Source organism: Rhopilema esculentum, chromosome 11, assembly GCF_057945365.1.
Source record: "Rhopilema esculentum isolate cy_ngs chromosome 11, ASM5794536v1, whole genome shotgun sequence".
Classification (NCBI taxonomy): Eukaryota; Metazoa; Cnidaria; class Scyphozoa; order Rhizostomeae; family Rhizostomatidae; genus Rhopilema; species Rhopilema esculentum.
In genome coordinates, this window is record NC_142825.1 from 9,435,463 (window position 1) to 9,462,093 (window position 26,631).

Sequence of the window (26,631 nt, forward strand, 5' to 3'; positions counted from 1 at the left end):
TAGCTCTTTTGATGCAAATTCAAATTCTTATGACGAAAGTAGACGGCCCACAGAACAGAGCACATGCATTTGCCTTAACGACTTTTACAAGGTGTTCAACTCTGTTCACTGTTTTTCATTCCAGGCTATTTTCTTCCATGTTGCTAATGCTAATGTTAGGAAAGATAGCTCTTTTGATGCAAATTCGAATTCTTATGAAAAAAGTTGACGGCCCACAGAAAAGAGCACATGCATTTGTCTTAATGACTCATTCAGAGTGATCAACAACCTTTCACTGTTTTTCACTTAAGGCTACTGTCACCAACCTATAATACTGATTTAATATTTTGCTTATGCTGCTGTTTAGAAAAGATATCTCTGTTTTTAGTTGTTAATGTTATTAAATTTTTGCACCTTTTTCGTTTGCAAATCTGCAACGGTCAAATTTTTTTCTGGATCCACCCCTGTGCTGAACTGCTAACTTTTCTTTTTCAATTTCATATAGTATGTTGCAAAATCGTGGACGACGTTTATTGAGCATGAAGCTATTTGAGAGCACTTTTGAATCTATGATTCAATTTCTTAAGAATAAAAAATTAATGAAAAAAAATCAAGTTCTTTTATCACGTGAAATCAAATTAATCACACACAAAATTGATTTAATCACAAATTAATCACTAGTGATTATTTATCTCGTACACCATTTTCAAGAGTGATTTGCCCCTCGGTCGTACACTTTTTAAAATCGTTTTTTGCTGGAGCAAAATTCTAGTACTTTACTTCAACATGTCTACCTTGAACCAGTGTTTCCGTAAAGTATCATAAATTGCCTCTCACTTCCATCATCAAGCTTGCATGGATTGCATCAGTATCTTGAATGCAAAAATATTAATTCATAATGGCAAATTAGGGATTCATCAGACAGATAACTAACATAAATCAAAACAGGCGAGTTAAGACGCAATGAATTTCCAACAAGCAAGAATTTAAAATTTACAATGGTAATCTTGAAAATTAATGATGAATGAAATATTATTTCTTGAAACGCTTAAGGGCCAGGGGAGCGAATATATTTTTTCATAAAGATGAAATGTAATATAATCTTGAACCTATGCTTGAACGCCTATGTTTTTAAATGTATTCTTAGTTACACTTAAATCCTTTTTGAAAAGAAAATTTTCTCAAAATTCATGACTCCCTTAGTTCCCCAGCTTTTTAAACTCCTTAGCCCCCTTTAGCCCTTTAAGCTTCCTTTAACACCCCTAGATTCAGAAAGTCAGTGCGATTAATGCTCAAATTCACACTAACGTTTTAAAATTGTAAAGCAATTTTCAATTGAATATCAGCTGTTTGGATACTTTTTAGGGCTATTTGGAAATAAATTGAATCAATAAAATGCTAATAAGTGCAAAACAGAAAAATACGAACCTTTCAACAAAAATTGCAGGTATAAGGACACAAGAATTTCATTTGCTTGGAGATTCGTTTACAAGCATGATGCTTTTTTAGATATTTACAATTCGAAGACTTATCAGTACCTGTAAAAAGAACAATTCAATTTTCATTCACCAGATCTATGCGCAAATGTGTTTTTACAAATTTGTAATCATCACGGTTTCTTTCAAATGTAAAAACACCTTTGAGGATATGTACAAGACTTTCGAACTCCCGAATCTACCCTTTAAGCTATCATTAGACTACGCAATATAGCAATTAACACACTCAAACAAATTTCTTAAGCTACCACCCCTTTATAAGCTAAATCAACTCAGTTAGGCCTTGGACTGGTGTATTTGTGATTATATGGGAGCAGTTAAGTTATGATATAAATTATGCCAAAGAAGACATTTTTATCAAAAGTAGCCTTAAGTGAGCATTCGGTTGCAACGTTTGTTGTGCGATCTTTTTTGCAGAAGTAAATAAAGCTGTACAAAACTATTTGCCTTGCGAACGCTTAACAATGTTAATTGATAGAAAGTAAAATGTTCAGAAATTAAAATTTTATGAGGAAAAAAGACTTTCAAGCTTCTACAGAGCTGACATCGTGAATAAGCCTTACGTTACAGATTAGATGAGAAACAATTTCGCTATTGTGTAGTCCAAAAATGGGAAATTTACATGGCCAACAAATGGCATCAGGCCATAGTGCCTTTATTGCAGTTTATGGTCTTGTTGCAAAAAGTTTAAAGTTGAGGCCTAAAGTGTAAAATATAGCCACTTTCCTCTACATTGGCAGGCTAGTTGTATTTCATCAGCATAGGGCTCAAATCTTGATTGGCTGAGAGCTTGCGCTAAATCACGTGACCTCTCTCACCGCTGAGCCAATCACAGCCTCGGAAAGTGTAAACAAGTTCCTATATGTTTGTTACTTAGTTTTATGTTCATTTCATTTTGTAAACCGGCAGCCTATCGGTATATAAACAGTGTTGAATTCATATATGTAATGTTTATTTACTTGTTATTAACCTTATTCGCGGGAAGATCATTTCATAGGAAGATAGAAGTTGGAAAAACAAAATTTCCTCTACATTGGCAGGCTAGTTGTATTTCATCAGGCAATTTTTTATTTGAATATTGCTTATGTTTTCAAGTGAACTGTTACCCTTCAAGCTGCCTTCGGTTAAATGAAATAAACTTGTAAAAAAGGTACTTACACGGTTTACAAAACTTGCATGTGTAAGGACACCAGAGTTTCATGAGTTTTGTGTTCTTTGTACAAAGACCTTCATCCTTGTATTGCGGGCATAAGTGTGCCTGTCTACGATCATCCATGCACAATTGCTTGTCTGCAGATAGGCCAACATTTTTGACAACAACAATTGTTAACATTCAAGACTTAAATTGAAAGTTTCGTAGAAATAAAAAAACATATAAAGTGCTGTCAGGAATAACTTGCCGAAATTGAGAAAATGATTTTTGTTTGTATTGGCAAATTTTACAAAAAAAGAGCAAATTTAACAAACTTGCCATTTAATTTATCTCTTACAATATTATGATCAATTAATCGAATTTTGATGAATACCATCCATAATGGAGTGTTGTATTTCTTAACTTGGTACAACCCATCTTGAATGTTGTAAAAGGCCGAGTCCGTGGGACAGCCTGGATAAAAGTTGAAAAACCCTCTTCAGCAATTCTTTATCGAAACTCCCCATTTTTTAGATGTTTGAAAGTAATAGCTGTTGCCTTGCTTACCTCCACACACTCTGCATGTTTCTGGGCAGAATCCTCTGATCTGCTTTCCTTTAATGTGAGCCGGGTGAAAATCGAGACAGTCAATTTTAAAATGGTTGCAGAAGGCTGAACTCTGTTTGTCTTGGCAGGCTATAGAATAAAAAATTCATAAATGATATCGACCTTTGCTTTAGTAAAATTGCTTTGCAAAATTTGTACTAAAGATGTTAAATAGGCGAAGAAGAGAAAGTTATGCAATCTTGCTAGAACTCACTTTTATATAACCAATGATCAATTTTACACAACTTGTTTTTTTAAGTCTAGTTTTGACTTTAACGTGCAACCCAAAGACGTGTAAAGATTTATTCGGGGGCGCAAATGAAGGGGTGTCACACCCCACAATAATTTCACCACCCGGTCCCAGTTGAAATTTGATAGCAATAAAGGCGATCCCGATCTAGTCATGTGCTTATTATTTCTGTCTATCACACCCAACACTGGTCCCAATTCTGCTGGTACCATGCTGTATTGCATTTCAGTAAGGCATATAGTGGACCAACAAGTGGACTTACTGTACTGCAATCATACTGTACGATAAAGTCGGTCCCGATCTATTTCGCAAAAATCGGTCTGTCGTGGCGAAAACTCGGTCTCTTCAAAGAACACCCCTCTAAAAAATTTGCATTTGTGCCCCTGGACCTATTGTTAATGTAATGAAGGTTCCTTCACTACAACAACAACAAAGGTGTAACTTTAGAGTGTTGTCCAAACAGTTCCATTTGAAAATTGAAAACTATTTTTTGCCTGATAGTGTTGATATATTCTGAAATATATTGCTTGCTATTTTTGAAGGTTTTTTTCATTTAATCAATTGATGAAAACAAAGTGAATGCATGTGTTGATACTGTCTCCTTTACTTTTGATTCTGCAGACAATCGAGGCAGTTGAAATTGAATTTAAAATTAAGTTCTTATAATATTCGATTTAAGCCAATTTTGTAGCTATCTCAGCTCTTGCCCTGTATGAATAAGATCTATATACAGTATCTAAGTATTTTGCAGGACAAGAATAGATATCAAAATCTAGATAAGCCTGGTATTTAGTTTTTTGCTTGCTTCTGAACATCATTTAATGTTATTTCGCTGAAGATTGTAGGCCGAAAAGTCTATGTTATATGACAATCTAAAGTGCTTTGCGTGGCCGTGACGAGAGGCAACGGTGCTACCTAATACACCACAGCAACGACTTATTTTGTTTGTATTTCCAGTCGTAAGTCAACTGCCATTCTACCAAAATCACGATTGCATAAAACGTTATCCATTTTAGTTTGTTATATTGTGTAGACATGAACTTACGCGGGCAACTATCTTCGCCACTACCAATCGGCCTCAAAGCGGGCGTTGATTTGTCCCAACAGCAACCATATTTGCTGTCCAAACACGGCGGAGGAGCAAAGGCTTGATGAAAGGTAAATTTGTATATTAGATGACGTAGTGAATATATGATTTGGTGTTAATTCGATGTTTGCAGTGCTCTTTAGTAAAAAAAACTTGGTTTGCAATTGACCCATGGCTCCATCTTCAGTCCTATTGTTTTTATTTTCAATATTATGACATAATAATTTTCCGTTTTTGTTCTTGTACTTTAATCTCATACTTAATATTAAGTATTAATGTAAAGTTTAATTTCTAGTTTAATTTTTGAAAAAATAAGGCCAAAAAGTGTCTTACGTTCAAGTTGCGATATTGACTATGAATATTGAAAACTCTTTTAGGACAAGATGGAATTAAGGGTATCGTTGTTTCGGTAAGTATAATGTGCCATATAAAAATGATCCTCTTCTTCTGCCCATTGCACTGCCTTTCTTTTGATGTGCTAAACTATCAATTATTGATTCCTGCCCTTGATATTTCTTGCATGATGAAGAAGTGCATATGACATATGAGGTAAAGCTGCAATACCTTGCATAGGTCTTTTGGGGCATGCCCTTTTCCTTTGAAACATGCTAAATATTGGCAGGTTTTAAAGATTGCTAGAACTTCAGAGCAAGAACTTCAAAGTCCTTTGGAGTCGTGTTGCGTCATTGAAAGTCCTTTGGAGTCGTGTACTTAAAAACTGACAATGATGTCTGTAATTTCTTACCCGGAACAATTTCTTTAGGTTTCTTAAAGCTCTTGCAGCATAAGATTAGTGCAGTAAGTTCCAAATGCTACTGCTGGATTTCTGAAAATTCTAGACCTTATAATGGAATTGGGTTGATGCCTTATAGTGATGCAAGTTTGCAAATTATCGAAAGAAGTAAATTAAAACACCTTTTCCACAATATTCACATGTCTCTGGGCAAAAGTACCTCAATTTCATTTTAAGGTAAGAGTGAAAGCATAAGAATTTCCTTGACTTGCATGCAGCTGTAAGATCAGCACCTAGTAGAAAAAAGAACGCGGTAATATGAGATAATTTGAGTCTTATATTAATCAAAAATGAATTTAAGGAACTGAATAGAAATATCAAAAAAGGAATAGACATTTATTATTTAACTTTCATTTTGTTTATTGTGTCAAAATAAAAGGGGACAGAGTATGCAGCACACATGGCATATAAGAAAAAAGTGATGTAAATCGTAAGGAATTTTAGGGTGGGAAAGAAAACATATCTGCTCAACAGCTATGCAGCTTGTAGTTCATCATCCTACAAGCCACAACTTATTTCGAGGCATCTCATCCTCTCTGTAAAAGTCTCTGTAAAAGACTATTTTCGCTCGTCTCAAACTTTAAAGAATATTGAACTTAAGCTTGTTTCTGGTCTGGTGCTATTCAAATTCCTCATTCTTTCTAAAAACTTAAATTGATAATAGCAAGAGTTTTCTCTACCATCAGGAAGTAATTACATTTATGTGTTGGCCACTGAAACGATAGCGCCTGTATGTTAATAATTATCTTTGATCTGTGGTCTTACATTGACAAGTCACATGATGCTCGACAGTAGATTAAAATCATGGAGAATATTTATACATGTTCAATAAAAACTTTGTTTTAAATCGGGCTTATTACTAGAAAAAGCCAACATGGGTAAGGTTCAACGCAAGACCCAACTGTCACGCAAGAATCAACGAGGTATCGAGTAACGAAGGTCAAATTTGCAGCCTTATCAGCATTTACTGATGCGTTTTTACAACAGCTCGAGAAATCTGGTTTTTCGCAACCTTTTTCCAGTGAAGGATGCGAAACGAATTCATTTTCAAGTACCAATCAAATGGTTTTTGTTTCAAATGATAGATGGGTCATCGGATGGAACAAAAACGTGTCTCAGTTTTTAAAGGGGCCAGATTTCAAAGGCTTAAGAGCTCATGGACGCGCATATGATACAAAACAACTTGTTAAATTAAACGCTGGTTGACTGTAAATGGTTGACCATAATTTTACCTCTCCTCTGAAAAACAACTTTGATCTTTAAAATTCTTTCACAGAAAAACGAAAATAGGACTGGGATTTCTACGTTAGGAAAGTTTTACGTTTGGGATATCTACGTTTTCGAATATTCAAGTTTTAACTTGAAAGAATATTCAAGTTTTAGTACATAATCCAGCCATTGCGAAGAAATCACCTATCTTACAATCATAGCTCTTCTGGGCTAAAGTTCGGGTCGGATAATATTTTAGGCGATGATAATATTTATGCCATTGTAACTTTCACTTACAGCAAACCAAGCAAGATCTTTGGCAGCCCTTCCGAATGTGCTTATATCTGCACGAACCATTTTTTACAGCCCTAAAGCAGTAACTACTTGGTTTTTTGTCTTCACATTTTCCTAGAAATTGAAAACATACTATTCAGCAATGGGAATGATAAAAAACAAGCTTGACCTTGAATGAATGGTAAATTGTGACACAGGAAATTTAAAGTAATTTAATGGCAGCGCCTTTTTGAAAGCTACGCTATGCAACGCTATGCTACGCTATGCTACGCTATGCTACGCTATGCAACGCTATGCTACGCTATGCTACGCTATGCTACGCTATGCTACGCTATGCTACGCTATGCTATGCTATGCTATGCTATGCTATGCTATGCTATGCTATGCTATGCTATGCTATGCTATGCTATGCTATGCTATGCTATGCTATGCTATGCTATGCTATGCTATGCTATGCTATGCTATGCTACGCTATGCTACGCTATGCTACGCTATGCAACGCTATGCTACGCTATGCTACGCTATGCAACGCTATGCTACGCTATGCTACGCTATGCTACGCTATGCTACGCTATGCTACGCTATGCAACGCTATGCTACGCTATGCTACGCTATGCAACGCTATGCTACGCTATGCTACGCTATGCAACGCTATGCTACGCTATGCTACGCTATGCTACGCTATGCAACGCTATGCTACGCTATGCTACGCTATGCTACGCTATGCTACGCTATGTTACGCTATGCTACGCTATGCTACGCTATGCTACGCTATGCTACGCTATGCAACGCTATGCTACGCTATGCTACGCTATGCTACGCTATGCAACGCTATGCTACGCTATGCTACGCTACGCTATGCTATGCTATGCTATGTTATGCTATGCTATGCTATGCTATGCTATGCTATGCTATGCTATGCTATGCTATGCTATGCTATGCTATGCTATGCTATGCTATGCTATGCTATGCTATGCTATGCTATGCTATGCTATGCTATGCTATGCTATGCTATGCTATGCTATGCTATGCTATGCTATGCTATGCTATGCTATGCTATGCTATGCTATGCTATGCTATGCTATGCTATGCTATGCTATGCTATGCTATGCTATGCTATGCTATGCTATGCTATGTAGGGATGTACCGGATATCCGGCAGACCGGATAATCCGGCGCCGGATCGCTGATTTTTTGAAAATCCGGTTCCGGCCGGATTTGTTTCCGAAATCCGGCCAGTTGCCGGATTTTCCAGAACTTTAATCAAAACTAAGAAAATTTGGAAAACCAAGTCAGACTCCCTTCATACAGTTATTAAAAATGGATTTTCCAGAACTAAACAATATCGACGATAAAACAAGCGCCTTGAAAACAGATTTGAAATGAAAGTGCTCGTCATCACGAAACAGGAAGACTGGATGATATAATTCACAAATTTGATCGGCTTTTTAGGCCAAATTTTTCATTTTTGGTTTTTAGACTTAGATTGCCTGGAAAAATTGTTTTTTGCTTACTACTTAAATTTGACCATGTTGGCCTTTTCAGCAGACGTCTAAAATTAATAAGTAATTACTACATTCATAGAATAATTAGTAGTTAACTACAAAGTGTTACCTAACCTAACCTAAATATTATCTTGATATTAGCAAAGGGTGTTGGAAAAAAGTAAGATTCTTATCAAAATTAAGAAATTATCTAACAGGCACAAGCGTAGAAATATAACCAGTGCCTGCTCGATGGATTCTTGAGAGAGTTTTTGATTTGGCCTTTTTATGAGCATTTTGGCTTAAATTGCTCACCAGTCTAGCCTTCGTTTGTAAATTCAATCTGGCAACCCTGAATAGGTCTCTTTGATCTTCTCGCTATACATTTTTTCGCAAAGTGGCTCAAAACTTTTTATTACTGAAAATTCTATAAATGGTCAGATTATCCGGTAGAATCCGGCCGGATAATCCACGAAGAAATCCGGTAAATCCGGTTCCGGCCGGATTCTGAAAATCCTGATCCGGTACACCCCTAATGCTATGCTATGCTATGCTATGCTATGCTATGCTATGCTATGCTATGCTATGCTATGCTATGCTATAATATGCTATAATATGCTATAATATGCTATGCTATGCTATGCTATGCTATGCTATGCTATGCTATGCTATGCTATGCTATGCTATGCTATGCTTTGCTATGCTATGCTATGCTATGCTATGCTATGCTATGCTATGCTATGCTATGCTATGCTATGCTATGCTATGCTATGCTATGCTATGCTATGCTATGCTATGCTATGCTATGCTATGCTATGCTATGCTATGCTATGCTATGCTATGCTATGCTATGCTATGCTATGCTATGCTATGCTATGCTATGCTATGCTATGCTATGCTATGCTATGCTATGCTATGCTATGCTATGCTATGCTATGCTATGCTACGCTATGCTATGCTACGCTATGCTACGCTATGCTACGCTATGCAACGCTATGCTACGCTATGCTACGCTATGCTACGCTATGCTACGCTACGCTATGCTATGCTATGCTATGCTATGCTATGCTATGCTTTGCTATGCTATGCTATGCTATGCTATGCTATGCTATGCTATGCTATGCTATGCTATGCTTTGCTATGCTATGCTATGCTATGCTATGCTATGCTATGCTATGCTATGCTATGCTATGCTATGCTATGCTATGCTATGCTATGCTATGCTATGCTATGCTATGCTATGCTATGCTATGCTATGCTATGCTATGCTATGCTATGCTATGCTATGCTATGCTATGCTATGCTATGCTATGCTATGCTATGCTATGCTATGCTATGCTATGCTTTGCTATGCTATGCTATGCTATGCTATGCTTTGCTACGCTATGCTATGCTATGCTATGCTATGCTATGCTATGCTATGCTATGCTTTGCTATGCTATGCTATGCTATGCTATGCTATGCTATGCTATGCTATGCTATGCTATGCTATGCTATGCTATGCTATGCTATGCTATGCTATGCTATGCTATGCTATGCTATGCTATGCTATGCTATGCTATGCTATGCTATGCTATGCTATGCTATGCTATGCTATGCTATGCTATGCTATGCTATGCTATGCTATGCTATGCTATGCTATGCTATGCTATGCTATGCTATGCTACGCTATGCTACGCTATGCTACGCTATGCAACGCTATGCTACGCTATGCTACGCTATGCTACGCTATGCTACGCTACGCTATGCTATGCTATGCTATGCTATGCTATGCTATGCTTTGCTATGCTATGCTATGCTATGCTATGCTATGCTATGCTATGCTATGCTATGCTATGCTTTGCTATGCTATGCTATGCTATGCTATGCTATGCTATGCTATGCTATGCTATGCTATGCTATGCTATGCTATGCTATGCTATGCTATGCTATGCTATGCTATGCTATGCTATGCTATGCTATGCTATGCTATGCTATGCTATGCTATGCTATGCTATGCTATGCTTTGCTATGCTATGCTATGCTATGCTATGCTTTGCTACGCTATGCTATGCTATGCTTTGCTATGCTATGCTATGCTATGCTTTGCTATGCTATGCTATGCTATGCTATGCTATGCTATGCTATGCTATGCTATGCTATGCTATGCTATGCTATGCTATGCTATGCTATGCTATGCTATGCTATGCTATGCTATGCTATGCTATGCTATGCTATGCTATGCTATGCTATGCTTTGCTATGCTATGCTATGCTATGCTATGCTATGCTATGCTATGCTATGCTATGCTATGCTATGCTATGCTATGCTATGCTATGCTATGCTATGCTATGCTATGCTATGCTATGCTATGCTATGCTATGCTATGCTATGCTATGCTATGCTATGCTATGCTATGCTATGCTATGCTATGCTATGCTATGCTATGCTATGCTATGCTATGCTATGCTATGCTATGCTATGCTACGCTATGCTATGCTACGCTATGCTACGCTATGCTACGCTATGCAACGCTATGCTACGCTATGCTACGCTATGCTACGCTATGCTACGCTACGCTATGCTATGCTATGCTATGCTATGCTATGCTATGCTTTGCTATGCTATGCTATGCTATGCTATGCTATGCTATGCTATGCTATGCTATGCTATGCTATGCTATGCTTTGCTATGCTATGCTATGCTATGCTATGCTATGCTATGCTATGCTATGCTATGCTATGCTATGCTATGCTATGCTATGCTATGCTATGCTATGCTATGCTATGCTATGCTATGCTATGCTATGCTATGCTATGCTATGCTATGCTATGCTATGCTATGCTATGCTATGCTATGCTATGCTATGCTATGCTATGCTATGCTATGCTATGCTATGCTATGCTATGCTATGCTATGCTATGCTATGCTTTGCTATGCTATGCTATGCTATGCTATGCTTTGCTACGCTATGCTATGCTATGCTATGCTATGCTATGCTATGCTATGCTATGCTTTGCTATGCTATGCTATGCTATGCTATGCTATGCTATGCTATGCTATGCTATGCTATGCTATGCTATGCTATGCTATGCTATGCTATGCTATGCTATGCTATGCTATGCTATGCTATGCTATGCTATGCTATGCTATGCTATGCTATGCTATGCTATGCTATGCTATGCTATGCTATGCTATGCTATGCTATGCTATGCTATGCTATGCTATGCTATGCTATGCTATGCTATGCTATGCTATGCTATGCTATGCTATGCTATGCTATGCTATGCTACGCTATGCTACGCTATGCTACGCTATGCAACGCTATGCTACGCTATGCTACGCTATGCTACGCTATGCTACGCTATGCTACGCTACGCTATGCTATGCTATGCTATGCTATGCTATGCTATGCTTTGCTATGCTATGCTATGCTATGCTATGCTATGCTATGCTATGCTATGCTATGCTTTGCTATGCTATGCTATGCTATGCTATGCTATGCTATGCTATGCTATGCTATGCTATGCTATGCTATGCTATGCTATGCTATGCTATGCTATGCTATGCTATGCTATGCTATGCTATGCTATGCTATGCTATGCTATGCTATGCTATGCTATGCTTTGCTATGCTATGCTATGCTATGCTATGCTATGCTTTGCTACGCTATGCTATGCTATGCTTTGCTATGCTATGCTATGCTATGCTTTGCTATGCTATGCTATGCTATGCTATGCTATGCTATGCTATGCTATGCTATGCTATGCTATGCTATGCTATGCTATGCTATGCTATGCTATGCTATGCTATGCTATGCTATGCTATGCTATGCTATGCTATGCTATGCTATGCTATGCTATGCTATGCTATGCTATGCTATGCTATGTTATGCTATGCTATGCTATGCTATGCTATGCTATAATATAATAATAATAATAATAATCAATTTATTTAAAGTTGGCGCTACATAGCTATTTACAAAGAAATGAGCTAATCCAAGCCAACTGTTAAAACTACTACATCAACTAAATACATACGAGATTAAATACATAAAATTTTAAATACAAAGTGATCCATTAAAAAACTATAAAACCTGAGCTATTTAAAAGATAGAATTACAAAAAACCAAGCTGTGGCACGAACGTCCTACATAGTTTGCATGTACAGTCTGTGCCATTCCAGCTTTTAATTTCTTTCTTAAACTCATTAATAGATTGAGCATTCCTTATGTGCTGAGGTAAAGAGAGCCAAAGACGCTGCCCTCTATATTTGATAGTTTCGGTTCCATAAATGGTTGTTCTTACTCTTGGTGCCATAAATTCATTATTATTTCTCAAATTATAAACAGCATGACGCTCGCAGAAAATCTCCCTCATAAAAGGAGGGTTGATATTTCCTTTTGTTTTAAACATTTCAATCATAAGATTTCGCAGGTGTTTTACATGAATATTTACCGAGCCATCATTTTCTAGCAGAGTGTTGAAGCTAGAATCATAGTCTTTGTATGCAATTCTCAGAGCTCTTTCGTGTATTCTATTAATCTTACTATTCAAGTGCCTACTGTGGAACATCCAGACTAGTGGACAATATTCGAATTGGCTAATTACAAATGCTCTCATTAAGATTTTAAGTTTATTAGCGTCCATGTATCCAGATATGCGAGCGAGGGCGGTGAGTTTGCTACCAGCCTTCTTACATAACTTACTGATATGTGTCTCAAAACTGAGTTTTTTGTCTATCACAACACCTAGTAGCTTTTCCTCTTCCGAGTTTTCTATGATAGAATCTCCTACATTAACTTTAACCTGTTGATTAGAACTTTTGCCAAGAATAAGTAAATGACATTTGTTTGTATTCAACTTCATAAAGTTATCAGCGAACCATTGGATAGTTATACTTGAGTCATTCTCTAGCCTTGCAATTACATTATTGAGATTTTTATCGCACGCATATAGAGTTGTATCATCCGCGTAATTGCAGATATCCGTATCCATTAAGGAGAGAAGTAAGTCATTTATGTAGATGTTAAAGAAGAGGGGACCAAGAACTGATCCTTGCGGAACACCAAGGAGCAATTGTTTGTAGGTACTGAATGATCCATTAATCTTAACTCTCTGATGCCTATTTTCCAAGTAGCTGTTAACAAGACACAGTGCTTCATGGCTGAATCCGTAAGCATCTAGTTTTGCTATAAGGAGGTCATGTTTAATACAATCAAAGGCTTTCGAGAGATCCATAAGGATTGCGCCAACATTTTCTCCCCTGTCTAAGCTTGCTTTCCATTTTTCAAGCATTCGAGCTAATGCGTGCTGCACATTGTACCCTTTACGAAAACCACATAAAAGTGACGATAAATACGATTGCATATAATCAATAATCTGTTTATCCATAAGTCTCTCAAAAACCTTTGAAACAGTTGGTAGTACACTAACCGGTCTGTAATTTTTCTTATTGGTTTTCTCCTCCGATTTGTGGAGGGAAGTGACATCTGCTAGTTTTAATAGGTCGGGAAAGACACCATTTTGAATGCAGTTATTGAAAATAAGCTGCAACGATTCGGAACAAATGTCAGAGCTATTTTTCAGCACTCTCGCGGGTATATTTCCAAAGGTTGTTGCCTTTTTAGGATTAAGCCCCTCAATTTCAGAGTGTATCTGTTCCACAGTAACCTCTTGGAATTTAAAGTAGCCTTTAATTCGAGCAAAACTGCGAATTTTCCTAATGCTAGGGTGTTTTGAATATTTCATTATAGCCTTTTCTATAGGATCTGATAAACCATCTGTACTTATGGTAACCTCCCTGTTCCCTGTCAGACCTAATGAGTCAGTTATCGATATAAAATAATCGTTCATGGCTTCTGCAACTTCCTTATCATTGGAAATCATCCTATTATTATCGATAAGGGTAATATTTGAGTTCGATCGACTTTTATCGGAAAGGACAGGTTTTACAGTTTTCCAAAATTTCTTGTTGTCTGTAATATCAGAAGTATTCAAATTTTTATAGAAATTAGCATAGCATAGCATAGCATAGCATAGCAAAGCATAGCATAGCAATGCTATGCTATGCTATGCTTTGCTATGCTATGCTATGCTATGCTATGCTATGCTATGCTATGCTATGCTATGCTATGCTATGCTATGCTATGCTATGCTATGCTATGCTATGCTATGCTATGCTATGCTATGATATGCTATGCTATGCTATGCTATGCTATGCTATGCTATGCTATGCTATGCTATGCTATGCTATGCTATGCTATGCTATGCTATGCTATGCTATGCTATGCTATGCTATGCTATGCTATGCTATGCTATGCTATGCTATGCTATGCTATGCTATGCTATGCTATGCTATGCTATGCTATGCTATGCTTTTTTGTTGCTATGAAGCATATGCTTTATTATGACTTTTTTAAAGCTAGGGGCGTCACCAAAAGGGGTATAGGGGCCCCCAATACTTTGTCCGTCGGCAACGGGATCTTTTATCGGGCCAGAGAAGAAATTCGTCTTTTCACGCTGTAGTATAATTGCAACCTTTGTGCTACAGTTGTAACGTATTGACATTTCTGTAGCAGCTGACCTTTCAAAGTATGGCACTAGAAACATGTAAAATTGAATTTTTCGAATCTTATGACCACACCCTAAAAGAATGTGGCATGCCCTTTTTGTTGGCAAAAACACTGCTGTACCCTTCCAAAAATAATTTTTGGCTAGACTCCTATTTAAAGCAATTAATGTTGAGCATTAGTTTTTATGATGACGCAACAAATAACAAGTGACATGGAAAAATTTAAGTGCTTCACAAACAGCAAAATATTTGAACAAGTACTTTGTTAACAATGTAAGCTTTCCAAAATTTTAAAAAAGGTACTCGTGACCTTGCTCTTGTTTAGAACGCTTTATCTTGTTATTGGGAAGAACCCTTTTATGTTTTGCTCGGTATGAACTTCTTTAAAGCGATGTGAATGATTTAACGCCCAGAAATAAACATATTTTGCAAACGTATTTCTTTAAAATGAAATGCTTTCTATTCAATAAGGCATTGCATTCATAAACCAAACTAACCTGGTTGCGCCAGCATAAACTTCGTCCAAAACGCCAGCAGTATAAACATTATCCAAAGGTGGAGTTTTTCCATCACCAGTCTTCAAGCTTTTTAACAAGCACTGTTGTATGGCTTAAAGGAAACAAAACGTACTTTGTGAATGCAAATCATTACAAACTAATAGTCACCTCAGTTTATACGTAGTCATCGAAAGTTGCTCGTACTTCTGTTGTTTAGCCTATGTTCAACCACTTTCTGCTATATTTGATAAGATCAATGTAGCTCAAAATGTAACTCACTTCTCACGAAAATATGGAAAACTTTAGTGATTAAAATTTCAAAATTCCCTATTTAATAGTTTCTAAGTGAACCAAAACAAAAGTGATGTTAGCTACATCGAAAAATATTGCACCAATTTGACAAGCGAGTATTGGCGATAGAGTTGTAAACATGGCCTATCATCATAGCTCAATTTTCGTGCTTTAGCAACGGTCGATACGGCTTGAAGTTAAGAAAAAATCAAGTATGTTTTCTTTATTTTCATTTTTATTACTATACCCATGTGAATTTTTCGTTATTTTACACCTAAACAGTCAGCTTAGAACATCTATTTAACTTACAGCTATTTGAACTTTGGTTAGCTAAAAAAAATTTGATGGCAGGGCTGCCGTTTGGGATTGGTGCAGTATTTTTCGAACGTAAGTGTAGATAACTCGAGCCCCGCCCCTGTATAACTTCTACACTCGTTAAGACGAATAATTTGCAGCATACCTGTAGAATACTTTACCAGTTTTTGCACTTCCAAGTTTGTGTGTGAAGTCTTTGAAACTTTATATCCTTGACCTAATTTGTCATGATGAAATATTATATACCAAAAAGGCTAAATAGTACCGTACGAATTGCAAACAATTTGCGACAAAATTTCACAGAACTACTAACTTGGAATCAAATCATTAAGCTTTCAAAGGGATAAAGGTAGATGTTGCCTTTTTCCTGACATTGAGACAGCCAAAAACATATAACATTCAACATGTTTCATCAATGAAATGTTCCTTGCGTGTATATGCTTCTGCTTTTTCTAGAGCAATTAATGTTTGAATAAAACCTCTGGAATTGCTTAATGCTTTTCTCAATTATCATGATCATCATTGTCAAAACTAGCAACGTTTCTGTTGAACTAGCAGTAAACACGTGTTTAACCTTATACGGTTTTCAGCTGTCTAAGGGCTGCAGGAACGTCAGTCTATGTTAGGTTCAATCTGTGCATACGGTGGCGTTAGGCAGCCTACTTTCTCTAGGATATAAGCAAAAAAAATGATTGGTAATTTTCAAAAGTTTGTAAAAGATACATGTTTGCATCTTACCTTGGTTAGCTAGCTTGAGATCTTGTTCAAATTTCTCTGGGCGTTTGCATGAAAACAATCTAAAACTCTCAGGGAATTCGAAAACTAAACGTGAAGGGCGTAAGTATATTTTCCAATATATATAAGCCAATCTGTCCATAAATTTGCATACATAGGCGAATTGCGCATTATTATGTATTTTCATTACAGTCTTTTTATAATGTGATGTTCTTTAGCATATTTTGACATTTGACATTAAACGCACTCGTACCACAGATACCTGTTTTGTGTATTGCGTTAAAGTAAGCCAAAGTCTTCCTCAAACTGAACAAATTAATACAGTCATTAAATGAAGTGATATAGCATCTAAATTAAGAAAAGATTATTTGCTTATATAGGAATAACTTGATAACTGTAGTTACCTTAAGATCGCCTACAGACATATCTGTATTTAGATACTTTGAGCTTTGTTGGATGACTGGAATACTTCTATTAGACAGTGCAAGAGCTCCTCTTCTTTGCTAATTTAAACAAGGACCAAGTCAGAATTTTTAAAAGAGAAGCGAACGCCCTGACCAGGTTCTCCTTATATGTCAGTGGAGGTCTGAAAACTGCTTCCACCCCTTCTCTATCTTTGTAATAAACTGGCTAAAGTTGTGACTTTTACTTACAAAGAAGAAGATCAGATAAAACTGCCTGTGCGCGGTTTTTTTATCCCTGAACTGCTATGGTTGTGCTAAATCCTATTTCAATGAAATGTAAAAAAACAACTTCCTATTTTTTGGAACCTTATCAACCGACTTATCAAAAGTGGAAACAGAATTGATTTATAAAGTTTTCGTGGTTGATAAACAAAATTCCACTGCTTTTTTTATTGATGATAATGGTTTTATCCTCGAAAATTCTCTAAAAATGCAAAATTTATCTGATAATGGTTTTATCTTCAACTGCTGCATCTGTCAAAAATTTAACCTAGCGCAATATTACTGTGGTTAAATTTTTGAAAATTTCTTTTGGAGAAGTCCATTTTAAGAATGGATAAAAATCTTTAGCATTATTTCTATAAATATTTGTGGTTATACGATTTGTTGTTATTCAGATACACTGGGAAAATACAATGTGGGTAATAATATTATGACAACAATAAAAAAGAACCCAAAGTCCACTTTTCTCCAAAAAAATTATCGTCGGCATTGTCGTTTCGATGAAAAATAAGAGATCTTAATTTGAACAAATTTATGGAAGCTTTTCTTGATAACAGTTTTGTTGACAGTCTATTGCTAAACTTTTGAAGCTTTGTTCAGTATGCTTTTGAAGGTTAGTTAAGTATCAAACCATATAAACCGGTACTCTTTTTGATCAAGCATAATGTCGCGTTTCCACTAACCCACTTGAAAAACGGATAAGTTTGAAAACGGGTCTCAAAGTGGGTCAGTTTTTACCCGGGTATCTTTTGACGTACCTGCGAGTTAATGGAAACGCCGAACCCGGATAACTTTTGATCCACTTGCAACAACAGCAACGTTTAAAAATTGAGACGGCGCCAAAAATAAAAAATAAATCCTGTATGTCGATGTTGCTTCCATTGGCCTACAACGATAGAAATTGAAGGATTTTTTATGCAAATACTGATTTCTCTTACAACTTTTCACCCTGGATACATTTTCACCCGGCTCAGTGGGAACGATCAAAAACGGATTAAAAGCGGGTCGAAGAAAAACGCCGTTTCCATTGACTCACTTTAAAAACGGATAACTTTTAACCCGGTTTTGTTTTAACCCAGGCTAGTGGAAAGGCTGCCTATGTCTTCCTTGCGTTCTAATGTTATGCGTGGAATTATTCTATCTGGTATTTGATGTTTCTTTAGAACATAGGACACCGCCCCTTCCGAGCTGTTGTCATTAGCGAAGCGACCCTTGTTAAATGAACGTCATATCTCAGTTGACACATGACTGACGAGCAAAAGCTTATTGGCAAAAATCCTATTAAAAGTCGGGTTTTGATAACTGGATGTAATATCAATGCAGTCACCATAACAAGCTAAAGGTAAAACGATTATATACTCAAAAGGCCTAAAATTTGATTGTAATATCGTGTCAACATGTAAACAAGATAGATGTCAAGTGTTTACCATCAATAAATATGTAAACAAGATAAAGAAACAGATTTTACTACAAGACAAAAATGATAAAAAAAGCCACGAGAGGCCTTGGAGAGCTAAGCACCCTGGTTAGTACAGAGAAGTAGCCGTTTCTACTTCTTTGTTACTTCATTTGATGGTTTTTTGTAAAGCCTGCTTCGTTCTTTTCTCAAAAAAGCAGTCAACATTTCTATCTCATATTTCTAGTGTTATTAATCTAATAATTTCAGGTCAACAAGGGAGAACACACTGTTAAATTAAGTTGCTACAAGCAATGTACATTCCACAAACCCTGTATCAAGCAAAAAGCTGTAAAATATATTCATAGATTATCTAAATATTGCGCTTGTTTCAAAATTGTTTCTATCTTTCAAGACGACATTAGAAATGAGCCAAACAATTGATGATAAAAATCTTACTTGTAGTATCAAAACCACGACTGAGGCACCAGTACCTGCTTCACAAATATGGCCTCAAAGTATTTTACAGTTTTATGCATTGAGAGCTACAATTTATTAAGAAATCGTTTTCATAAATTTCAGCGAACTTGGTATCAATGATAATGATAATAGTAATAATAATAACAATAATGGACACTTTTAATTTTGAATGCCAGTTAAAAATACAATTACAAACCTCACTATTACAAGGTAATTTGTAACTGGCTAGCCTGTTCTTACAAAATAAAACTATTACAATCGTAGTAATGCGAAAAGAAAAAAAAATTTAAAAGGGAGTGGCTCTGGATTATCTGTTGATGATCAATGGACAAAGAGTCACACATGTCGATGAATGTGCTGCAACAGTGGCGTGCTTGGGACGAGATCGCAGGGGGGGGGGGCAAAAGGTCAAGATGGCGCCCCACATATCTACCAATTTTCCTTCAACGTGCAGAAAAGTACAAGAGTTCGGAAGCACGCCGATCTATATCTATCCATCTATGGGGTACTGTAAGACCTTCAAATGAGGGGAGAGGGGGTAGGCAATTACTGACAGGACGTGATAAAGAATTTTCAACTAGAGTATGTTATTCTTTGTAAAAACGGTTTAGGGCATGCGGAGAAATGGTACGAGCATGCACCTGAAAGTGTTATGGAAAATGAAAAATGTAAAATATTATGGGACTTCACAATTCAAACTGATCGTGTGATCGATGCTAGGAGACCTGTTATACCTCCCGCTAGTTCACCTTTCTGGTGCCCCTTCATCAAGGCCTTAAAGATTAACCACAAAAAACATTGCCATGCCCGGAAAGTTTTTGTCGTGACGGCTTCTTTCTCTATGGAGAAACTTAATCCTTCTTAATTCTTTTGACATTTAGAATTTCTACCATCATCTTCCCTCCATTTCACATAATGTTTTGATGGATTTTGATGAGAAATTTGAATGAATAAAGTGCAAGAGGTCTCCCAGTATTAATTAGAAAGACAAAACTAACATAACACAAATCTTTGCTCATTATCTCTGCTTGTTAAGCTAGTTTTAAGTCCTATCATTCATATATTCATGTATTTTGAGTTTTCTACACCATAACGATTCGTTGACCTTTGTATTGATGCAAAGCGCATTCAAAAATTACTTTTGCTACATAATCAATATGTAATAGTGCTATTTTAGACTTAGTTTATTTTGTTATTTGTAACCATAGAAATTTATCACCTTTCGCACATTCGACTGTTTATGATTCCTTTTGTTATCTTATTGCACCTTACGATTCATTAGTTATTTTTCAAGGGATATTTGGTAACATTATTCAGTTTATGTAATTAGTCTTGGGAGCAATATTTTTTGTATCCACTATTATTATGTAAATGCTATGTAGTATTTCAATTAGTTCTTGTTTATGTTATATTTTGGGCGTGTGTGTTACTTTGTTGAGAGCTATAAGGTTAAGATTTGATTATTTATATGTATGTATGTTTAGTTTTTCGACGATTTACTTAAATTATGTGGCGAGATGCTTGAACGATGCAATAACGACGAAATATCTTGTCGACACGAAGTATGTAGTTACATAGTAACGTATTTGGATATATGGAATCGCGCGTGTATGACTTGGAATATTGTTGTATTTATATGTTCTTTGAAATTGTGAGGACAGTCCTTTGAAAGAATCTGCCTAATATTACGAGAACGATTTGACGTTACGGGACAACCGTAGAGAAACATTGATTTTAACCTTCATGAAGATCGTGGAAAGATCGTTTGATCGGAAGATAGAAGTTGGAACATTATGATTTTGTATCTTTATCTCAATTCTCTTCGAAGACCAGTTTGTCTCGACGATAGAATGCCTTTGTAAAAACCCCATTACAAATATAAGGCGCAACAATGATAAGAATCTATACGAATTTCGAAGAAGGGCGCATCAGGTGAATGGAAAAGGAAGCAGGGAAAGGCAGAGGTAAACCGATTTTGGTAGTTTGAGAAGATGGATGGGGTATCAGAAGGGATCGCTGGAGGTGGAAATCGGCTACCTTTAAAACACTGAGTCCGGAAGCCGGGATATAGAATCCGATATTTTGCTACATTTTCTGACACGTTAATTTTGAGACGAGGGCTGAGCTCATTGAGGCCCCACCAGACTGCCTCTATCCAAGCATAATTGAAGATTGTGAAATAGATGATGACTATGTAAATTTTCTAATTTCTATTTCCAGTGCAAGAGGATTCCATTTATTCTCTCAATTATTGCATCGTCCATTTGCAATTTGAAACTTTAGTTAGTTGAACACCATGTTCCGTTTTGCATAAAATGCTTATTTTGAGCACGGAAAGTATTGTCATTATTTCATCATCAAATATTTTGTTTTCTACAAATAGGATTCCGTATTCCGGTTCCGGATTCCGCGTTTTAAAGGTAGCCGGTGGAAATCCATGATCATGAATGTCCTTACAGAAAATGATACTCGAAGAAGAAGAAGCTCGTAAGGTTCGATTTTCACCTGCAAAACCAGAATGTTAGAATATAATAAAGTTGTTTAAAGCAACTTTTTTGCACTTCAAACCTACTTTACTTTGAATGATCGATGTAAGTAGACAACACCATCAAAATACCATCAAAATAATCACTTTTCTCGCTTCGTGACATTGAAAGAAATAAATACAACTTTAATCCTATAAAGATTCTTTTGCAAGTGAGCATTTGCAAAGTGGGGGCGTTACAGAGCCAGGCTTAATCTTGTATTTTCACTTCACTTTACATTCTTTTAGGAAAAACTGACCTCTTAAAACGACAGAAAAACTTCAGGAACCATGGAGCAAATAACTGCGGGCCTGAAGAAACTTCTCAATAACTAGAAAATTTAATCACTTATATCATATTTTGTTATATTGTGTTTTGTTATAACAACACCATTAACATCTGCTAAGCTATGTTATGTTATGTTATGTTATGTTATGTTATGTTATGTTATGTTATGTTATGTTATGTTATGTTATGTTATGTTATGTTATGTTATGTTATGTTATGTTATGTTATGTTATGTTATGTTATGTTCTGTTATGTTATGTTATGTTATGTTATGTTATGTTATGTTATGTTATGTTATATTGTTTCACGTTTCTTGTAAAAGCGTTTCCTTCTGTGGCTATTTAGTACATACAATCACTGCCAAAAGTCTCGGAATACTAACGTAGGTTTTCAAAGGCGAATTCAGCCATCCCCCTCTCCCCCTAGGAACAATGTTGATTTACTATAGAAAAAATAAATGGGTTATGGAGTACGCTTTTTCTTGTAGATTGTTTGATATTTTTCTATACTTTCAACATTGTTTTGAGGGGAAGGCGGGGCGAAAGTGGTAGTATTCAAGGAAACAAATGAAAAATAGCGCAAAGTGTTAGGTGTTCCAAGTAATTTTGGCAGTGATTGTAGGTATTTAAGAAACCTGTAAATATAATTAAGAATCACAGTATAAATCTCGAGCTTGGTTCCTTTTACAAAAAATTTCTTATCCAGGCCAAAATCATACTTTTGTAGGTCTGAACGGTTACTGATCATAACAACTTTCTTCTACAGATCGGATACAAATCAATTCGTGTCTATACTTGAACTGGGCTGGAACGCAACAACAACTGTACGCCATAACGAATAAAGCTCCTTCAAAATCGCTCAGTAAGGCCAACAACAACCTAAACAAGGAAAGCCTATTACTCCAGAAATACGTAATTTTCAAGGTAAGTTATATTATCAGTTTTTTGGTGGTACAGAACATGAAAATGTCGTTGAAAAAAGCATATATTTTACAACATATTGGCTAAAAAGCTTTTTCGTCTAATACTCCTAGGAGCATAAAACGTCAGAATAAGGTTTCGAAAAAACACGATGAAAAATATATACCCAGATGTGGATCGAAATAGGCCAATCAGAAAAGCGCAAGCACAAGACCGGTAAAAATATCCAATCAGTGCCGCGTGCCTAAAGAAAAATTACCACTGGAGTCCAAGAGAGAAAACGAACTTCTTCTGTCTACACAATGGTGGCTTTTTCGTTTGTATGTAGATCGATTCCAAAACTGCTAGATGGAAAGACGACTGGGCTCTGCCAATTATCTGAAACAGGTCGTAATTATAGAGTCTTGCACAATCTGGGTTGTCTAAAAGATGTTGACCGAAGACAGAATCACTTGTTTTAACAAATGCGTACGAGATATTCGTGGAGTAATATCATTATGGAGTAAATTCGTGGAGTAAATTCTTGATTATCATTATCGTGAGAAAGTACTTGTCTAGGTTTATCAGTAAAATCGGAAATAAAAAATAAATCCAATATTTACTCAATGTGGCACATTGTTGCGGTTAAACCCAACAACCATCTAACTGGAAAGGTTAACTTTAATTTGGCGGTCAAACATTTTTTGCTAAAAAATATTTTAAAAATCTCAAATCCCCGTTTACCAACACAATTTCTGGCTTTAAACTTTCAAAATGAGTGCAGCAGGTTGACACAAAATAACTAAACATTCTTAATTATGCCGGATTCGGAAAAAGTTGTTTTTGTCTTGCTTGCCCTTTTGTATTTTGTTCTTTTATACCCTTGGAACCATAGCCAGTGAGAGGTAAAGGACTAAGAACGGGGAAAAGAATTTGTGACAAACGTGGAAAAGGAATTGTGAAGAAGAATCTTCTTTTCCTTGCCATTCTACTTCGCAATTTCTTTCTTCCGTTCTTAATCTTTGACTCTCCGAGACCCTGGTACCCAGACCTTTTGCCATTGAAAGGATTTAGACAAAACATGAAATTCTTGATCCCGATAAAACTTGTTCACAATATTTTTATTACAAATTCGTTTACAAGAAACTCACCATTAAAAAAGTCACAATCATAAGACTTTGCTAGCACTGTGATAAAATCTTTGAAAATTTATTTTCTGTTTTTTAGCTTGTCACCATTTTCACATGGTGAAACAAAGTCATGACCAAAAGAAATCTTTCTATCAAATCAAAAATAGAGCTAGGAAAGAAATTATGTACGTATTCACAAGCTAAAACAGATTTTAAATTTGAGCTGTATCATGATAAGTAAAAGACTTGAACAAAAAAGATATCTTTCAAGGTTCAGAGGACCAATTGCTCATAATCTGGCAAAAGAGAGTGGTCGATCTGGTGAAAATGTTATCCCTAGACGTAAAAGATAAGTATTCCATTTCAGGCTCATCCACAGGTTCACATTTCTATATGATGGGTTTTATTAATAGAATGCATACACTTTAAAGAACTCCAAATTATAGAACCGAATTTAAACCGGTTATTAATTTGGAATCAATTTGTTTGGATACTGAAACAAGAGGTCTCAAGATGTTTAAATTTAGCTGCCACATTTGTATCGAGATTTTTTGAGGGATTGTTTTGATAAAAATACAACGCCCAAAATATTCAACTCAATATGTTCATTCTTATATTGATTTGAATAGTTTTATCATCTGCTGTAAAGTAAATGATATTTGCAGGTATTTACTTTCTGGCTTTTTAATAAGAATTTTGATAAGAATTATCATAAATAATGTTGATATATACGCGTAACTGTTCGTGGGTGTGATTCTGTTTGTGGTTTGTTATTGCTTAAAGATAGCCGAGGCAGCTTAACATTTTTGCCAATATCAAACAGATGTTATTATACAATCATATCGGTGTCCCTGGATATTCACTCTTTTTTTTCTCGTAGCAAGTCTACATGCACTAGGGCTGCACCTACTACTTTGCTTCGAATGAGAGCATTGTATTGTTCCTAATGTTCTCAAACAATGGTGCCCCTACAATTTTTCTATTTTTTATATGGCACTCACATGCACCACAATGCAGTCTTTTTTATATTTCTTAGCTAGGAAACCATTAAAATTCTTGTTTCCCTCCTATTTGTTTGCGATGGAGCCATCCAACGGAGCCTGTCAACAGAACAGATCTGTGAATATACTTTCAGACAAATGTACAGCTTGGAATTGAAATATGAAAAGAGCCGTTTGGTTATGCCGAAATTTCGGTTCGGTAATCGAGGATTAGATTCTGGTAAGGGAAAACCACACACCGAGCAACACACAAGATATTAGAAAGAGTCAAAAGTGTCATTTTAGTTTTCATGGTTGCATTCTCTGGTAGGAAGAGCATGTGAATAGTGAAATCATTTTGTGTTTAAGAGATACAGTATTCTCTTCAATTAACGGACATTCTAAAAAGCGGACACCTCTGATTAACAGACAAATTTTTTCCCCCGATCGTTTTCTGGTCAAACGTTCATAAAAAACATTCTAAAAAGCGGACACTTAATTAGCGGACAATATTTTTTGCACAAAATAATCAATTTCGTTTTTTTTCTATCCAATTAGCGGACATTACGAAAATGTTAGGAGCCAGCAAACAAAACACTTAGACGAATGAATATTTGTTCAAATATCTATTTCAAACACTTTGACATTTGATAATCTAGATGGCTTTTTACAGCTTCAAGCTTCTTTACAGCCCAGTTTACTAACTTTTCTTGTCCATAAAAGTGGTAAATTACTGGAATTTTCAGACCATAGCCACCTCCACAATTCAACCTCTTTCCAATAACTTCCTCCGGTGGGGGGCTAGATACTTCCGACGGAGGGGCTGTAACCCTCCCCTGGCACCACCACTGATTACACCTTTTAAATACAAAACTCGGGTCCATTTTCAAATTTGGGACTTACATTGCAAAACTTTCCAAAAGGCGGAAATTTCCAATTAGCGGACACCTTTCTCGTGCCCCGACGGTGTCCGCTAATTGACGAGAATAATGTACCAAGAAGATTGGATGATTCCGTTAACTTCTTTTAGGCCTCAAATTTAATTGGAGATGAGCTTAAATTAGTGTTCTGTCAAATTAAAATAGGTTTGGATATAAAAGATTGCAACCGAACCGGTTTTCGGGTAAACGAGGTTCGGATGACAGTGGTTCGGATAAACGAAGTTGCACTGTATCCAGTGGAAAGTATTGTGAGAAAGACCAAAAAGAAATTATGACGTCTGTCTCACACACCTGATTAACTATACCATTCATTTGAAGCTTGAAAAGATGGGCGATCTAATGCGTTTACAGTTGTAATCACACACGTAAGTCACACTGTTCAGCGATTCAATTCAATGGTGTGATGAGCACAGTAATGCAGACTAACCAAATTTGAATAATCAACAGTTTGGTGGGTCACCAATAACAAACTTATTTCGTTGCCGACAAACGTCATATCTGAAAAGCGCACTCATTTGCAAAGCCGTCTTTATTACGTATTTTGATATTTAATCTGCATTTGCACCGCACTAGTCAAATGAAGATTC

The 26,631-nt window shown here is 36.3% G+C and overlaps 1 protein-coding gene across 1 annotated transcript; it reads right to left on the reverse strand.

Moving 5' to 3' along the window:
- LOC135693971 (uncharacterized) lies at positions 1-15,524 on the reverse strand. The gene is made up of 8 exons (XM_065212581.2): positions 15,379-15,524; positions 6,850-6,960; positions 5,466-5,576; positions 4,509-4,610; positions 3,175-3,303; positions 2,634-2,765; positions 1,408-1,517; positions 1-851 (listed from the first exon to the last, which is right to left on the reverse strand). The coding sequence occupies exons 1-7, from the start codon at positions 15,449-15,451 to the stop codon at positions 1,411-1,413; spliced, it is 765 nt and encodes a 254-aa protein (XP_065068653.2). The 5' UTR covers positions 15,452-15,524; the 3' UTR covers positions 1-851; positions 1,408-1,410.
- Between the last annotated feature and the right edge of the window lie 11,107 nt (positions 15,525-26,631).